The sequence below is a fragment of the Macrosteles quadrilineatus genome, unplaced genomic scaffold, assembly GCF_028750875.1.
Source record: "Macrosteles quadrilineatus isolate MER2022 unplaced genomic scaffold, UCM_ALF_1.0 Scaffold_1__1_contigs__length_201487025, whole genome shotgun sequence".
Taxonomy (NCBI): domain Eukaryota; kingdom Metazoa; phylum Arthropoda; class Insecta; order Hemiptera; family Cicadellidae; genus Macrosteles; species Macrosteles quadrilineatus.
Window position 1 is genome coordinate 111781760 of NW_026542594.1, and position 19995 is coordinate 111801754.

The window sequence follows — 19995 nt, forward strand, 5'->3', positions numbered from 1 at the left end:
CTGAAGAATATTTCATATACGAAGAAAATCTAAAAAATCCAAATCATATTTTAAATAGCCAAATTCCTTCAAGAAACCCAAACTTTGACCAAATTTTAAAATTAAATAATCAGTAACAAAAATGTTTTTCCAAATCCTGTCTAGTTCTATAAATCATCTGTATATTAAAATTATATTTATTTACAAACAAACAATATAAACAACAGTTAAGTGTTTAATGTATTTTGAAGTTTGAAAATGGACTAATGTCCGAAACATGTCACTTCTTTTTATAAAATATAATATTCAGGGTGCTCAGTTGTACTTATTTACTTAAATATTTAATAAATATATATATATATATATATATATATATATATATATATATATGTCCGTCCGGACGATAACTTGAGTAATTTTTGTCCGATTTTGATAAAATTTGGTTTGAAGGTGTAAGGCGGGATAAACTTGAATGAGTTCGCGAACCAGCATGATCGGACCATGGGAACGGGGTTTAACGGGAGGTTTTATGGGGTAAAAATGGGGTTTTCTAATATTTTACCTTAAAACCCCAAATTTATCAATTTTTCTCCAGACCTTTTTAAAGAGCTTAAAAAAACAAATGATTTAAAATATCAAAGTGTTTTGTACAGTGAATGGTTACGGAGAAAATTCAAAAAAATTGTTATTTAAAATGTCCATGTTATTCTTATGGAGAATATTGTAAAATGTTGTAGTTGGCTTGTTTATGGATATATTTTGATCGAACTTGGCGGATTTATTTTATTTCATACTAAGCTATTGATATTTGAATAAAAAACACACTTTATTAGTTTCCCTGTAGCAGCTAACCTAGGTACTCGTTAAACATAAATGTTAATTTAATAGATTAATTGAAAATCAATCCAGGCAAATAGAAATTCGCTTAGTCAGCAGGTTTGCTGCAGCGGGGGTATTACAGTCTGGATGATTTTTTTTAAACTAAGTAATATACTTGTTTTATCTAAAAAAAAACAAAAACAATTTATACGTTCTGAATAAAGAATTTATTGATTGATACTAAACTACAGATTAAAATTTCACAAAAAACACTTTCTAACCCTCCCTGTTGCAGCAAACCTAAGTACCCGTTAAACTAATGCTCTTTAAATAGAGTGAATGAATGTAATATTTTTAAGGTGATATTTTTAAATAGGCAAATGGAAACTCCCTTAGTCTGCAGGTTCGTTGCGGCATTGCTATTTTTAACATAACTCAATTTACAAGTACCATAAGACACTGTTTAACGACAAAACAAGCTCACATTTTGCTGGTATCCCTGTATTATTTATATTATTGCCAGCAGATATGCATTGTTGCATAGTTCTATGAGTTTTGGTGTTTTTGGAGAATATGTCTCAACTTAGAGCATTTTCACTTAATTTGAACATGCAAAACCCAATTAAATCTTATGTACAATAAATTATCAATAACTCTAAACCTCATAGATAACTGGAACGATGCATATTAGCTGATCGGCAATGAAGTAAATAAATAGCAAAACAATGTAACCATCTATAAGCTGGTTTTGTTGTTAAAAGGTGTCTCACGGTAGTTGTTGTGTCTTCACGGCTTGGGTTGCGTTTACGTATATGTTACAATCAAACTCCGAATTCGGACAGTGACCGAGATTTTACCCACTTCGCGATGTGGACAGTGTGAAATACCCACGTCGTGGAGAGAGCATTTTATTCGAACATTGGCTGAAGCAAAATTGTGGGTAAACTGATTTCCTTAAATGCCGAAGTTCAAAAGTTCTAACTTTTTTTCCTAGCACCTACCTTTATGCACCTTTATGTTAGCATACCTTTGTGCACTCTTTGTTCAAGAAAATCTGCAATTGATACAGCATTGGAAAACTGTATAACTTCCTTTAAAATCCAGAGATAAAAAATTTCCAGAACACGGAAAGAAAATTAATCCCAGTTTCAGTCGGAGACAATTAACGTGATGTGATGGTCATAATTCCTGATGTTGACCGAGGACTCTTGGTACAAAACATGGAGTTCTGGACAAATAGATCTCAAGAAACCAATTCCATGTGACGCCAAATAAAATTATTTTCACCTTGGATGGACATGATGAGCAAGTAAACGTACGCAAAGGAGCAATTATGTCATCCGGATTCAAGCAAGGTGTGGTTGCAAGAGGAACTGTTTAGGTAAATCGTGAAAATGTATTGGGTTACACATAAAATGCAATTCTACTGCAGCACATACTGAGCCAACAAGTAAAATACAAATGTAACAAGTAGGCCTACTGTGTAATAGTCGCCGTTGTTGCTAGCATAGCGGAAAAACATTATTTCAATGTATGTATATTTAGTTACGGGAATTTTTTTTAATTCTGTTCGGTAGTTTGCTGTTTACCTGGATTTTTATAAAATGTTATTTATATTTGTGCATTAAATAAATATAATTTTTAACTTAATAACATTTTATTTTACCTAGTGATTGTAGATTTCATGTCAATATTTGTGTATGCGGTATTTTATACAGGCTATTATAGTCGGTGTTAGCGCAAACTAGGAATATCCACTACCCGACGTGGGCAATTACTTTTGCTCACATCGCGTTGTGGGTATTTTGGATTCACTCAATCGCCGAAGAACGTATTGACTTCGGCATTTGAGTAAACTAGTTTACCCACAACGCGGTCTGGGAATTTCGCTTCGACCAATGTCCGGGAAGAGAATGTTCACTCCGCAACGCGGGTATTTCACACTGTCCTTATCGCGAAGTGGGTGAAAATTTCGGACATTGCCCGAATTTGGAGTTTGAGCGTAACATAAAAATACTATTCACATACTGTACAGTAGGTGATTGAAAATTCCCTAAACGGTGCAATATATTTTTTTACCATTATATGTAAAGTAATGTGACTTAGTATGTCAATAATATCAATACATGTCTACTCTTTTAATATTGCTATTACTAGCTGTTAGCCCGTCCTACGTACGGGAATCAAGTAGTCAATTAAAACTGAATATATAATTCAGTTCTGCTAATTTACACGCATAAAGAAAACCTTGCAGACTTAATATAGAAAATTTCTTGTTAATACCACGTGACCATATAATTCTTTCATCTGATTATAGGCATATACGGTAGGCTATGCATTTAAATAAGATAATTTTACAATAAAACTGTATTTGTGTCGATTTGAAAAGCCTTGAAGTGAGACTTGCAGTCGATTCACACACTGGTTTAACGTACAGTAGCTACATACCACCTTTAATTGCATATTATCACTTATTTTAGGCCTACCTTATTTTACCTATGGCCACTGAAACCTTAAGAGGATTTTGGCCTCTCATTCTCTTCTATCTCTTGACTCTGCTAATGTTGATCCAAGTCTGATGAAGTATTTCACTGCTTGATCCTCCAAATGGTCGTCTAATTTGTGGTACTCATTGGTAAGATTTAAAAAGTTAATGTATCTTTTCTCCTCCACGCATATCTAGGTGTTTAAATATTCCTTTTAGCTCTCTGTTCTTTCGATGCCTATTGCATTCTATACCTAAAGGAAAATAAAGCATTTCATTTCATTTCATTTCTTTCGTATCTCAATATCCGTTTCTCAAATGGCCCGTATATTTTCTCTGCACTCTATTTCTCAGACTCAGCAATACGGTTTTTCGGTTCTTTGGTCAGTGCCCAAGTTTCTGAACCATATACTACTGGGATATTATGGTATGAAATGAATCCAATTTGGTATCTACTGACAACATGCAGCTTTTTGGAGAGTTTTCTAGTGACTTACTACAACTGTTGACATTTGAATTACCAACCAAAAATTTGGCTTGCCAACATAGTCCTGACATTATTAAAAATCGTCCATACCTATTCTTTGAATCAATTTCACTGCATAAATTGCTAAATGAATTAGTAATCAAAGAAAAGTAAAAACAATAACAGATCGTTTGTTTTGAAACAGATGTTTAGTTGAAACAACATTAGTTTGAAATAAATTTCTTGTCATCTGTAGAAGGAATTTGAAAAAGTAAACACGCTAGTAGTAAGCTATAGTTCGGCCGCTTAGAAAACGACCTGCGCGCTAATGCTAAACCAATGCTGGAGGAGGTCGTTTTCTAAGCGGCCGAACTATAGTGACGTAATTTTTTACTATCCATACCATTATCCGTTCTAACATCTGTGATAATTACCCACCCTCATTGAATCTATGTGCTGTACATCCTTATTTCCCATATTCCTTTATCCAAACTATAAGATAATTAGTTAAAAATTAAAAGATATATTTTGCCTACATCAGCGCACCCAAACGTAGCCACACATGTCACACATGAACACACGCCAAACAACAATTTAGATTTGACAAAAGGATAGGCCTACTTGCAGTATCCTAGGTCAATGATAAAATCGTGATTAATCTCTGTCATCCATTTGTCTACATCTGAATAAATCTCGTAAAATAATTTATATGGGCTTTTCTTTTATTTGAAGACTCGCGGACAGAGCCTCGATTTGTAGACGGCAAAGGGCTTCCTTATCTCTACTGTCTACTATTAAGTAGTTTTAACTTAATCCCTTTTAATTTTAATTATTTCCTATAATCAATGACCATATTAAATAACCCCCTAGTTCCATATGGTTCCATAGAATATTTTTATATCTATCCAGCTGTCAGTTCAAACAAATTATATTGCACTAAAACAAGCCCAAGAGTTTAAAGACTGCTATAAAAAATTAATTAGTTTATCAAGTATTTACAATGAATATTAAAATAATCTGTCATTCCCTTACGAAATAAATGAATGTAATTATTAAAGCATTACACATAGTAAAAATAAGTCAATCCTGCTTATGTCATTTCATCCAAATGCTGAATTTGTGTCACAAACTCTGAATGTTTACAGCTGTTACAGCTGTCTAAGCAAATGGTTTCACACAAAAAGTCAATCTAGAATGTTAGCTTCGGCAGCTAGACTTTTCAAAAATTTAAACTTAATTTCCAAAAAACTGAAACCCTAAACTAAAATTATGGTTTCGTCATTCCCTAGTTCTCAAAATTATCTTTCTTTCAACACAAAAATCATGAAAATCCGTCGAGTGGTTGATTCAGAATCGTGAAATAAAAAAAACCCTGTTACGTTTATATTTTATAGATTATTTTTTACCCCTTAAGGAGGTCCTTTAATTTGATCAAACTTGACCTACACTGCAACCTAAGAATGTTGTCTGATGCCTTACGGGCCATCCCCTTTAAGGGATAAAAATGTAACAAAGCTTAAAGAGTAGACATGTATAGCTTTTATTGACATAAGTCTTATTACTTTATATATAATGGGAAAAAATATACTGCACCGTTTAGGGAATTTTCAATCCCCTACTGTCCTGTTCCGGGACTTTTCAATCACACTGTATACCAACTACATTGTGGTTGCGAATCGTATGTACACAATTACTTTGATAATAGTTGCTACAGAAGGCAGAACCAATTTTGATTAATTATTTACTTCTAATTAATTGGTCATGTCTTATGCAATGATTATAATTCCAAATTGTCCAGATATCTCTCTTAATATAATCTCCCTATTTAAATATTATAAAAGGATTGCCTGTGTCATGGACCTTACACTTGAAGTCGTCAGTCTCGAGCAGGTTGATGAGGACCTCTAGCCCACCAATGTCTCTGATAGCCATCTGATTGATCTCCGTGGTCAGGTCATGGTCCTTCAGACAGGCCAGTGCCACAATTGTGGCCGTCTGGTTACCCGCCTGAATAATGGAAACATGACCACTCTGTTTAATTAATGAAACTGTTTAAAGTTATATTCATTCATTTTTGGAATATGGCGAAATCAAACAACATATACATTACCAAAATAGCTAATAACGTTAAGTATAGATAGGCTAACAAAAAGAATATTAATGTAGTAACATTTCATCACCTTAAGCTCTTATCTCCATACCGTGATTTATGTACTGTAATTAACCTAAGATCGACTTTAGTATCCAAAGAGATTCAATATGGTGTAATAAGTTTATAAAACCAACAAAATACATTTTTTTGAGGTTGGTATTCAGTGGAACCTTGATAACAAGACCCTCGATAACAAGTCACCCTTGATAACAAGTTTGATTTTTAAATCCCCTAGAATTTATTTTTCCCCCTATTTGTTGTAACTCTTTATAAATAATAAAAGCTTAATCAGGTAAAAAAGTGTATTATTTCATTAACACAGAGAATGGAAATAACACAATCAATAACAATTCAAAGAATAAAGATCATATGATCACCCGGCAATTAAAATGCAGTCAATTAGAATTTATAACAATCTTCCCCACATAAGTTTGAGCTTTTAATGCACGGTAACTTGGTGGTTGCCGAACACGTATTGATCTGCGTAACTGAGACGATTCATTTTCAATTCTCACTTCATCGGGATTCTGGATATTACATTCAGGATTCTGAGCCACCACTACTGGTATTTGGCCAGTCGTGGAACGTCGAGGTGATTGGTCTTCAATTCTGACTTCTTCAGGAAAATGGATGTCACATTCGGATGCTGAGCCTCCACTACTGGTATTTGGCCAGTCGTGGAATGTTGTAGCGTATGACCCGCAGCTGTAGAACCACTGATTGTAGATCGTTGTAACGCTGGTATTCCTGGAATATTAAACCTAACAGAACGTCTTTGGACATCTTCTGATTGTTGATTAGTGGGGCGTCTTAGATTATCTGCTCCCCGTTGACTTGTATTTTTAGGCGGTACTCCCGTTCTTATAAGTTGATTGATATGTCTTTTGATCAAGCGTCCAGATTCAAGCTTTACCATGTAATGTCGAGAGCCCCGTTTGGATTGGATGGTTCCAAATTCCCAGATTTCGGCATTTCTAGAGTAAAGACGAACTTGGGCTCTATCTCCCACTCTCATAGATCTTACATGGTTTGTCAGCCTAACTTCTTTTTCTTTATTTCCCTTCTTTGGAATAGGAAATATGGCATCCAGCTCTATTCTTAATCTTCTGTGCAAATAAAGCTCTGCTAGGCTTTTCCCACATGCAAGTGGTGTGGCTCTGTAGCGTAGAAGCATTTTCCTGACCTTTTCTGACATTGTACCATTTTCACTTGCCATTGATTTTAAACGTTTCTTCACAGTTTGAACATTTCTTTCGGCTAATCCATTTGTATCTGGATGACCTGGGGCAATGAATTTTTGGGTAATGCCATGATCAATGCAGAAGGCTGTGAATGCATCGCTTGTGAAAATTTATGCATTATCGGTGACCAATGAATTCGGGTAGCCATGGAATGAAAATCCTTCTTGAAGTGTGTGTATTGTTGTTTCAGTTGTAGGAGAATGTCTCATGACTCGAACCTCTGCCCATTTTGACTTGGCATCAATAGCAACTAGAAAATGATGACCCACGAAAGGACCTGCATAGTCTATATGTAGACGTTCCCAATTAGAGTGAGGCTGTACTATCACCTTCGGGGGGTTGTCACGGAGCTTAGCACAGATTTCACAAGATCTAACTAGATCTTCTATCTTCATGCCTTCCCAGTTTGTTATACCGATATGTGTCGTGTGAAATTCTCTCAAGATTGAATTTTAAGGCTCTGTGGAATGACAACTCGATCTTGCCAAAAGAGAATTCCATCAAGAAGGGTGTAGGGTGTGTCTTCGTTACTTGTTTGTAGAGTTTTCATAAGAGCTTTGAGATAAGGATCGTTTAATGTTGAACTTGCAATTTGCAATGGTCTGATTCGTGATAGTGGTTGAAGAAATTTGGAAAAGCGACTCAGCGTACAGACGGTGAACTTCTTCATTTATCTTCATGTCAGTTGATTTTGAGTCTTGAGACAAGGGTGCTTGAGATAAACAATCAGCGTTTTCATTTATATCTCCTGATTTGTTTTTCAACTTATCCTTGAATCCAGATAGAAATTAAGCATATCGAAGTAATCGAGATGTTGTCATTTTCGGCAAAGAGTGTTCATGGCTAAAGATTCTACTCAAAGGTTTATTATCTGTGACAAAAGTGAACTGGCGTCCATACAAGTAGTTGTGAAACTTTCCAACAGAAAATATAATAGCAAGTGCCTCTCGATCTAGTTGATTATAATTTTGTTCTGCAGGTGTTAGTTATCTAGATGTGTAAGCGATAGGGCGTTCATGGCCATTTATGATATGGCTAAGTATTCCCGCAATGCCAACAGGGCTTGCATCGCAAGAAAGTACAACTGGCAATTTTGGATCATAAGGAGTCAGGACTCTGACACTGCAAATTTCTTGCTTGAGCTTTTCTAAGGATGATTCACATTCTGTCGTCCATTGAAAACGGGTTTTCTTCTTGAGTAACTCCCTTAAGGGACAGGACAACGTAGATAGATTTGGAATGAAACGTGAGTAATAAGTAATCATTCCAAGAAATCTTCTGACCTCATCAGCGTCGTGCGGTCTTGACATTTCCATCACTGCCTTTATCTTCTCGGGAGATTTACTGATTTTATTTTGCTCAATCAGGTGTCCTAAGTATTCAATCTTTTTCTCAAAAATGTACATTTCTTTCGATTTAGATGTAGGTCGTATTCTGTTAGTCTTGTTCGACACATTTGAAGGTTGTGAGCACATTCTGCTTGGGTTGCTCCATGGACGACTATGTCATCAAAATAAGCTTCACCCTTATTAAGTCCATTGAGGATTTGAGACAAAATTCTGTTAAATTCTGAGAGAGCGGTTTTTATGCCAAAACTGAGACGGTTCATGCGAAAAGTTCCCTTCGTTCGAAAAGTTCCCCCCCCCCATTGAATTGCACTACATTCCTTGTCCACTCCCAAATGTAAGTACACTTTATAAAGGTCCAGTTTGCAAAAGTATTTGGAATTTCGGAGAATTTTAAGAACATCTTCAACCGTCCTTATAGGAAAATTAGCCGAGACTAACCTCTCGTTTACATCGCACTTGTAATCCACACAAAGTCGCAGTCCACCATCTGGTTTTGGGAATGATGACGAGAGGTGATCCCCAGTCACTTGTCGCAATCGGAGTGATGATTCCCTCTTTTTCTAAAGATTCCAACTCCTTTTCAACACGTTCTCTAAGTGCATTTGGGACATCACGTTCTTACTTAAATACCGGTTTTGCGTCATCTCTTAAAGATAATGAAACTTGAATGTTAGGAACACAACCAATTTTTTTCTAAAAAAATTGAAGCAAACCCATTCAGAATGTTATTAACATCTTGAATGTTCTTTCTGTCGCCATAAACCAAATGGACTTTTGGATTAATCTTCATGTCATGATCGATTTGTTTTAGTTCAATGTCGAAAGCACGGATCAAATCTCTACCTAAAATAGGATCGTGCCCTGATGAAACTACATACACTTCTGCTTTTAGAGATCGTTCTTCATATTGTAAGGTAACTTTTTATTTTCCTTTACATGGCACAATATCATTAGAGTAGGCTTGAAAATTTAGATTTGAAGGTTGAAGATCTATTCCTAAATTCAATGCTAAGAACTTATCCTCTGGTAAAATTGTGTACCGTGCGCCAGAATCTACTTCCATCTTCAGTTTCTTGTGGTTTATCGCTATCTCTACCATGTACTTTCCATGTCCAGGTTCGATTTCGAAGAGGTTGATGATTTCCTTATCTTTTCTGGATATTGCACTGATTATGCTGCATGCCCCGTAGGAACAATCAGATTGTGAATCAATGAACGTATCACTGTCAGAGAATCGGCCAACTTGTTAACTTGATGCATATTTCTTGTTCAGGGTACTAATGTAAACTTTTTGAATGTGACCATTCCTGTTGCATGCTTCACAGTATAGTTTTCACGCCTTATTCGACACTGATTTAATCGGTGGTTAGATGATCCACATCTGAAACAAAGATTGTTGATTCCCAAGGACTCATAATCGATTTTTCGGCTTGATTGATGCTTGTATGATGACTTTTTCCAGGGAGATGATGATGTCCGAGTGGAGGGATTATTGTGTCTAGTGCTTTTCTGAATTTTCATAATATCTGGGACTGAAGAAGTAGGGGTCAGAGGTTTTGAAATGTTTGAAAGCTCCTTGCACTGGATATGGGCTGCTTCAAGAGTCATAGCTCTCCTGACAATTTCATCAAAGTTCTCTTCCTTTCCTTGTAAAAGTTGTTCTCGAATACTACTATCACGAATGCCCCTAATGAATTGAGCCCTTAAGAAAATGTGAGCTGTTGAAATGTTTTCTCTGCATTCACATTTTATGTAAAATTCGCAGTCAGCAAGTCGTTTTTGCAAACTTGCAACATAGTCTGGTATGTTTTCACTTTCTGATTGGTAAGTGGAGAAAAAGTAATGCTGCGACACTACAGCATTCTTTTTAGGCGATAGCATTTCGCCAAAGGCTTCAACTAGCTGTTCATATTCCAAGTCTGATTTTCTTTTTAGGTCCTTTGAATGCAACTAAGTTGTTGTAATGGATGGGACCGATTGATGCACATAGAATTTGAGCTTTTTTAGTTTTGTTTGACTCATTCTACATGCTGAGATAGTTTTCAAATCGTTCAATATAGGCTGAAAATCTTTCTTTTTCTGAGTTGTAACTTTCAAATGGAGCAGTTGGATCTGGTGTGTTTTCTTTCATTTTTAGTTCTAGTTTCTCAAACAACAGAAATATAAGATCCATTTGTTTTTTCTGGACTTCTAAAAATTTGTCAAATTGTTCTGAGTTCATTTTGTTGATGTATCTTGAATGTTCCTAAGCCTGAGATGTAGCAATTAACATGTTTTTGAAGAAAAGGTAATTGAAAATATGTAACTGGTTATTAATGTATGAATAAACAAATTTATACTTTTACCTCGTCGCCAAAACTGCGGTAACTCTTCTATAAATAATAAAAGCTAAATCAGGTAAAAAAGTGTATTATTTCATTAACACAAAGAATGGAAAATAACATAAACAATAACAATTTAAAGAATAAAGATCATATGATCAGCTGGTAATTAAAATGCAGTCAATTGGAATTTATAACACTATTCACATGTGATTGCGAACCTTGATAAGAAGTCTTATTGAATAATCCCCACGAGAGTCCTGTTATCGAGGTTCTACTGTATTAGCTAAAATGTACAGAACGTCCATTTTATAACGGTATATTTTAAATTATATTGTCAGATGTAACTACTTTAGAGAGTATAAAAAGTTTTACTCTGTTCTTAGAAGATACACTTAACTAAAATAATGCTTGTTTTGCGCTTGTTTTTTCTTCATATTTGTAAATTGCTTAAACAATTTTTAAGTTGGCCACCACAATCCGAATCCATGGACAAAGAAAGAATGTGTATATCAATGTGGTGTGATTAATGTCTATAAATTGGATTGAGTTCACCGTTTCATGATTTCTTTTCAAATTAATTATATACCAATGACGGTCATGATAAAATGTAAACTATGCATATTTAAATTTTAATAAAAGTACGTCTGAACAGATATTGCAAACGATATCAGTAGGGTGTTATCTTGTTACCTTCATATACTTGACAAGTTTCTGTATGTGCCAATACTCGGAGGGGAGATCAGATCCCTTGTTCTCTTGCCAACGCTCGTCCTCCTCCTCAGACGTCCCCTCGTATACGGAACTGTCGCTGGCATCATCAGGTTCATGTACCACCACTACCCGCGGTCCTCCCACCGCGTCCTCCCGTGCACTCATCTAAACATACATCAGTGCAAAGGTTTATTATCGCCCATCCCCTAGTTTTAACACCTGTTATCTTCGTACTAACTTACTTCCATATAATCCTCTCAAAAGCCCCTGCCCCCACACCCCCACCAACAGTAGCCTAAACCCCTATAAGGTGTGTTCCAAAATTAGATTTCAGTCTTCCTCCCTGGACCAGGAAAAATGCCTATGCCATCCATTCCATTCCGTCACTCCAAGACTTCCTTATTGACCTCATCCTAAAACCCATCAACCAAATTCTGAACTTATGAAATATGTAGAAACTGATGCAGCAGTACATCATAACTTTACCAGCCACCCAAACCCAAGCCTCATGACCTATGAAAATTACCATACCCACCCAGTCGACAACAACAATAGCTACCACAAAAACTCCAAGAACGACCACAACAAATCCTCAGAGACCACTCCGCCTAACGCCATCTAATAATCGTTACCCTCACTAGTAGCTGCGAAGAAGTGGCAAAGAGCGTTTCACAAAGTCCAAAAGTAAAAATATTAATTAAACAGAACGTTTCATTAAGTCCAAATTTCAATAAGTCCAAAAGTATAAATTTTAAATAATCACTAACTCCAAATTTCACTACGTCCAAAAGTTAAAATATTGAATAAACAGGGCGTTTCATTAAGTCCAAAAGAAGTACAGTCTAAGCCAGAAGTCGCTGCAGTGGTTGCCACGTTAAATTGCAGGCACCATCCACTGGCGCTCAACTACTATTTTAATTATTCAAGACCACTTAGCTAATGAGTAAATAACTATTCATTTGTATCTTTTTGAGAGCTTTAATTCAAGCTTACATCGTAGTTTCTGACTTGTTCCATCCCTGAAATAAAAAGCCATTATAAAAATCAAAACATCGTGTTTAAATCAATAAAAGGTTCTAAAAAGTATAAATATGCTTTATGAGTATATGTTCGAAATGAAAAGCTGTCAAAATTTCATGATTATTCAGTAGTTTCTTTGTTATAAAATGTTATAGTCGCCCATCGTTAGAAAAGTGCCGAAAACCAATATTTTTTCATTCAACCCGCTGAAAGGCTGAGTTGAAACTGCATAAAAATGTGAAACCAACTCACATAAACGCAGAAATATATTTGTAAAATTATGATGTAACTTGTATTTTTCTAAGTCTACTGGTTACTGGTATATATATCCCTTGTTAGTTGGCTTAAAATAATTATTTAAACGTCTAAAAAGGTGTTTTCTCAGATGACAAACACATTGCAACACTCATTATTTACTTTCGATGAGTTTGGAGGACATAGGTTCCAACATTGCCGCCAAATCCTCCGTCTTCGAAAGAGAACAAGGAATTTGAAAAAAAAAAACAATTTCAGAGTAAAAAAAATGTTAGTTTCTATATTTCGAAGAGATACGAACACAATAAATGAACCATTTAAAAGGTTTAAACATTGTCTAGAACGGTGACTCAGTTTGGTGCCAGTCAGTCCATTCTTCTTGCACGTGCACATTGTAGATAGACACTTGGATACACAATGACAGGCTAGGATATCTGTGCAGGCTTTGGGAACGGGCTCAATGGTTATAAGGATAAGATGTATTGGTTTTGGTGGAGCCCCCGCCCAGATGACTCGGGATCCATCATCACAAGATGAGCATTTTCACACACATTCACATGAAAAGTTGTTTAAATTATCAGTACAGAAAAAACCAATTGGTTTGTAGACCACTGAGTACAAGTACGCCCTCACTTACGATCGTGACTTCGCCAATATATTCCTCTTTTGAGCATTTGGTAGAATTTTGCAGACCTCATGGACTGGGATGTATTTTCTTTCTTTCGTTAAGACCTAGACCCGGGCCCAAATTACTTTTTTATTTTGATGTCCCCAGAGGCCGAAAACACTATTCGTTCAAATGGGCCCGTTTCGGCGGCCGTTTTTCAACAGATTTTCTTGAAATTTTGTATTAATGTAGTTGAATAGTTGTATTAGAGCTCTTATACCTCAAAAGGTTGAAAATATAACAAAATAATTAGGTTTATCAGTGTCTAAAAGTGACACAATTTACGTTACTTTAATATTTTTTTTGTACTCATTTTATTGGATATATCATGTATGAGGGCCCTAGAACCAACATTAATCTGTAAGGGAAAAAAGTGTTAACATTATATCTTCACACATTCCACCCGGAGCGAGGGACATCCGAGGCATGTTTTTATTGTTTTTGCAGGGGTGAAGAAGACTCTTAAGGGGTAGAAATGGGGTTTTCTAATTTTTTAACCTTAGAACACAAAATTTATAAATCTTTCTCCACACCTTTTTAAAGAGCTTAAATAAACAAATAATTTAGTATATCAAAGTGTTTTTGTACGGTTAATGGTTACGGAGTAAATAAAAAAAATTGTCCATTTAAATTTCCCACGTTATTCCTATGGAGAATATTGTAAAATGTTGTAGCTGGCTTGTTTATGGATATATTTTGATCAAGCTTAGCAGATTTATTTATATTATACTAAGCTATGAATATTTTTATAAAAAACACACTCTATTAATTTCTCTGTAGCAGCAAACCTAGGTACTTGTTAAACATTCGGTAGGTTTGCTGCAGCGGGGGTATTTTAAAAACGTACCTGTTCTACTAACTGTCCCAATAGGAAATAGTGTTCAATGTAAATAGTTCAACAAGTTTTTAGATGCTTTGTTAAAGGAAATGAGTCTCATAAATATCTAAAAATTATTTTAGGTTGATATGTGAGTCGCAGAATCACAAGTACTATCTATCTGAATGGTTAGGTTCTTTACCAAGGGACGTATAAGCTCTGTTGTATCCATTAGTTTTTGAACTCACCCTTTATATTCGTCACCTCATAAACACATGCTAAAAATAAATTTACCATCATGTTGATGAGAAATCTCAACATTTATGTGGACATTCCATTTATGTGAACCAAATATACCATTGAGTTTGGATACTGGTAGTAGATTTCCCATTCATGCGAACCAGATGTATCATTGACTGTACATAAGTAGAGATCTCATTTACGAGAAACAGATAAAGCATTGACTTAGATACTGCAAGTAGACATCCCATTTATGAGAAGCAGTTGTACAATTGACTTAGTAAACCGTAAGGAGGTATGGATCATAAACATAAACAATTGACGTTTTTGGTCTAAAATAAACGTTATATATGTAACACTAGCTGTTACCCAGGGGCTTCATCCCGTTGACTTTATAAGTATGAATAATACCCCGCCGCAGCAAACCTCCTGACTAAGCGAATTTCCATTTGTCTGAATTGATTTTCAATGAAATCTATTTAAATAACATTAGGTTTAATGAGTACTTAGGTTTGCTGCTACAAGGAAACTAATAAAGTGTATTTTAGTAAAATATTAATAGCTTAGTATAAAATAAATGAATTTGCCAAGTTTGATCAAAATATATCCATAAGCAAGTAAACATATGTTAATGCGATTAGTATAGGATTTGGGCCAACAACGTCATATGTTTATGTTTATGATCCATACCGGTTTGTATTCTAGTATTCGTTTGTGAACCTACCACCGTATCCTTCCTCAATGCGGGTTTAAATCAACAACACAAAGCAAATATTGAGATCATCATAAAAATGTAGAACAGCTTAGAGGATTTTCGCTAACAAACAGCAACAAACGGGCATCGTACCGTACTGTATTTTTTAGACTCAAATCTTCATCGAATTTTACAATCTCACATCGTATATAGGCGTTCATCGAAAACTAGTAATTATTTCATTTTTACTGTCATACATAAGTTATTTGACAAATCTGTATTACATAATTCGCAATATCAACTAATGAATGACTTCCAGTAAACTAATGGCCTGACAGAGTTATAGCATTGAGTATACACGTTTACCTGAATACTCAATGATTATAGACAATTCGATTCCATTGCCAAGTTCTCAAAACAATGGTTATAAACCGAACTCGAATAAACGCTGGACAATTAATTATTGTGTTGATTAGTAAAGTGTTAATTTATTAATTAGTAAATAAAAGATTTAAATAATATTTATTGATGCCCTAAAACGAACGGTGTAAACGGTTTGATGACTTCTCTTGCAGATATGGATTTAAAAAAATCCATCCTTGCGTAACTAATGAGCTGCAATGGTAAAAAATGTATTACCATTATTAGTATGTAATAGTATATTTCGTACCTAGGGCCGAAAATGAGGATTTGCAGGCTCGAGATAGTTTTTACCCTATTTTTCACCACACTAAACCCTATTTCCCTATTATTCATATTCACCACAATAATAATGCACACTGATAGTCAACACAACTATAATTTAAAGGTTATGTGAAGAAATAATTGGAAGAATCAGCAAACATAATAATAATTAGTTGCTAGGCAGCGGTGACAATAAAACAATTCTATTGCAATGCTATGGATACTGATTGTGTATGCATTCATGTTTTAAGAAAGAAGTGGGAAGCTGATTTTGCGGCCCTTAGGATGTAAAACCTGCCCGCTCCCCAAATAACGATTGTAGCTGGCATAGCCAGCAAAACGTAACTTTCAGCCACCAATTAACGTATATAAAACAACGAAAATCGTCATAGTGTGGTGAAAATATTATTTCACATAAATTTCTTGCCATTCAGTAAAAAAATTGAGTTAGTAAATTAGGATTATAACGTCAAATCATTGTTAAAACTGTGAGTTAGATATTAAATAGGAAAATGTGTGTTGGGTCAGGTAAAAAAAAAAACAATCCCTAACTCGCACCCTAATGTCATTTACCTGTTACTGTACTATGTTAGAAGCCTACCTGGTAGCAGCGGGCGGTTGCTGATATACAGACGTCAGTGGTAGTGGTGGAGACTATCGACCTAACAGTGCCTGGCGACAACTCGTGTTATACTCTTTGGTTGATTGTGAGTTCAAAGAGAACATTGCCTTCATGCAATCAAGACAGAATCATCAAATAACCAAATTGAAAAAAATATTGCAAACATTTAAATAGCTTATTCTTTATATGGGAAATTCGCTAAAAAACAAGAAATTGAAAGGTAGTTTAGACAGTTACGACTGCTATTGAGAATGGATACATCTGAATGAAGAAACGACCAAACGACAAACATTTCGTAAGAATATCACAACAGTTGTATTCATGGCGTGCAAATAATAGCGACATTTTAGTTAACATTAGTTAGGCCGGGGCCACACGTGGCGGATCGTCAGCGTGGCTTATGATCGCGATCATAAGCCGCGTGACGATGTCCCGGCCACACGGAGCGGATGAACCGCTTCCGGTTGACGTTTCCCAGCCTACGTCCTACGTACTGTTAGATTAGAACATGGTTTAATTCACTCGTTCTCGTTGTAGTCATGGTCGAAACACTTAATTTAATTTGTGCATTAGAAACGTGTGGTGAGCTAAAGCCTATAGGTGGGTTACACACCGGTATCGCCGACATTATGTCGCCGATATTTCTGATGTCGCGGGCATGATGTCTGCGACATATAATGAAATACAAACCATGGAAGAGGCACGTGCTGGCGATATGAAAGTGAAGGAATCACAAAATTCATCAGTTTCAATAATGTCATCGTCAGAAGAAGATGATGTGTTGTTGCTGTTGTTTTTTCTACAAAAACATATAAGGTAACCTACGATAACTTCATGGTAATTTTTCCAAATTACATTGTAATTAATTGTATTACAGTAATTACGTAATTTCCTTATGGTGTCAATTGAAGTATTTAATATCACAATACTACATTTCAAACCATAGGGCAATTAAGTTAGTTAAAAAGCGCCTAAACTACTAGAAACGTGTTCTGCGCATGCGCGGGCACAAGAAACTAGAGACATGTCCGTCCAAACACCGACCGGTTGGTTCGCTCGAGACACGCGTCTGCGACACGAGTCGCAGGCAACGTGTCTGCGACACTGGTGTGTAAAGCTCCATAAGTTAACATAGGTTGGTTTTCGAGGGGCATGTCGCAGGCACGAAAAATATCTGCGACATCATGTCGGAGATACCGGTGTGTAACCCGCCTAAGGTTAACCGAAATCATTTGGTCCATCCTCTCATAACTGATAAACCATTTTTGTTCCAAACCTTTTACGAGCACATGCGAAACCATAGTTCGGAGTTTTTTTTGTTACTATCCTATCGCATGTAGATAGCATCGTTTGACGTGCTACTTAAATTGCTTCGACCGCATAAAACTAAGGAAGATACATTCATGAGAAATGTACAACATGAAATGCAACATGAGAAATCCCACATACATGGTTTGTCTTTAACAAGTTCTTTTAAATTGTCTGTATCGAACATTTTACACCTATAAACCGAAACGCACAAGCACAAACTCAACAAAACTACTACAAATGCTTGAAAATGAGCTCCAACAATTCGTATCGTATGGCCACACTCATAAGACTACGTGTGTCATCCCCTCCAACGCGGCTCATGATCGCGCGGACAATCCGCCCAGGCGGCTTAATCGCTCCGTGTGGCTACTCTCTCAATGTGTTGTCGGACCACGCGGATCATCCTCGCGGACCGTCCGCGCGGATGATCCGCCTCGTGTGACCCCGGCCTTATGGTGCCCATATACTATTTCCAAACGCTTCTCTAAAATCTTAATATATCTCAAATAGTCGTATTATGTGGATGTTGAATTATGGTAAATGATCAATGAAGCTTTAACGTATATAAGTATATTATGTAAACGTGCAATTAACAAATTGATTGCCTTACATTGCAAAAACGTAATTAATGTAATGTCATTAGTCTATAGTAGCAAAACATGTCATTCAGGAAAATCCTACAGTCTCCCTAAATATTTCAATCCTGGTCACGTTTCAAACCACATGTGCCTACATTCAATATACATAATACAGTCCAGTATAATATACTGGGTAGCGGAGTAGTTACAGAGCTCGCCTCCAAATGATCATGAGTGATAGATATTTTTCCTACAGTCACCCGAGAAAGTTGGCTTCCCTGTACTGTTTATAGTACAGAAAGCTGCTAATTGCTGCATATTCATACTTTGCCGTACGGTTCATACTTTGCCGCACATCAGGATTCCAACCAAACAACACAAAACAGCGTGGTTTTATTATGCACGTAATCCGTGTACGCTTGGAAATAGGTTGGCAACACTTAAAGATAATAATACTAACATCAGCTGACTGACTAACCTTTCATTTCGCGTTTATAGTTGTTGTCCTATTTTCGTTCAACGCTTGGTTAGAACATAACCTATTTCATCCTATTTAAAAATATAATTAAGTGAAAAGCGGTATTAATATGAACGAACAAAGTGAAAGTGATACGGAATATATTTTTGGCACACCGGAAGAAATAGCAGAAACTGCTAAGCACGTAAGTTTGAATTTGTTACCTGACAAATCAAAAAAAAGGTACGAACGAGCCTATGACCAGTTTTCATCGGGGTGCGTCGGTAAGAAAGTACCGGTAACAAAAGTATCAGAAAATGTATTATTGGCATATTTTGCAGAACAATCAAAAGTGATTAAGTGTTCACCTATTTGGAGCATTTATTCTATGCTCGAGAAAACAATCCAAGTTAAACATGATGTAAACATAAGCAACTACAAAAAACTTATAGCCTTTTTGAAAAAAACTGTCTGTAGGCTATGAGCCTAAAAAGTCAATGACGTTGTCAAAAGATGAGGTTGAAACCTTTATTAAAACTGCTCCTGATGAAACTTGCTTATTGAAGAAGGTAGTTTTAATACTAGGAATAGCTGGAGCATGTCGGCGAGACGAGCTCGCTAAAATGTCGGTAGATGACATAGATGATAAAGGTTCAATTTTAATAGTTAAAATACCAGACTCAAAAACCAACAGAAGCCGCGTCTTCACTGTAACGGACGACGATAATCTTGATATCAGTTATTTGGAATTGTACAGGAAATACCTTAAATTGAGACCTTCAGGTGTACCCAACAGTAGATTATTCATGAAGTATGCTAATGGTGTTTGTATTAGACAACCTGTAGGTGTTAATAAAATAGCTAAAATCCCAACTGAAGTAGCTACATTTTTAAATCTACCTAACCCCGAAAGGTACACTGGGCACTGTTTTAGACGCACTTCAGCAACATTGTTAGTTGAAGCAGGAGGAAACATGACACAGTTAAAGCGTCACGGAGGCTGGAAAAGCTCAACAGTAGCCGAAGGCTATATCGACGATTCTATTAGCGGAAAGATTGCAACTGGACAACTGATTTTAGGAAAGAAACAGTCACCAGAAAATGCACCTGTACTAGGCCTACAA

The 19995-nt window shown here is 35.9% G+C and overlaps 1 protein-coding gene across 1 annotated transcript in view; it reads right to left on the bottom strand.

Moving 5' to 3' along the window:
* The window catches only part of LOC128999908 (armadillo repeat-containing protein gudu), an 82084-nt gene extending 70393 nt beyond the window's left edge, over nucleotides 1–11691 (bottom strand). Inside the window, exons 1-2 of the mRNA XM_054426684.1 lie at nucleotides 11506–11691; nucleotides 5610–5756 (exon numbers count right to left, since the gene is read on the bottom strand). Of these exons, the coding sequence (XP_054282659.1) occupies nucleotides 5610–5756; nucleotides 11506–11691 (333 nt within the window). The remainder of the gene's footprint in view (nucleotides 1–5609; nucleotides 5757–11505) is intronic.
* Between the last annotated feature and the right edge of the window lie 8304 nt (nucleotides 11692–19995).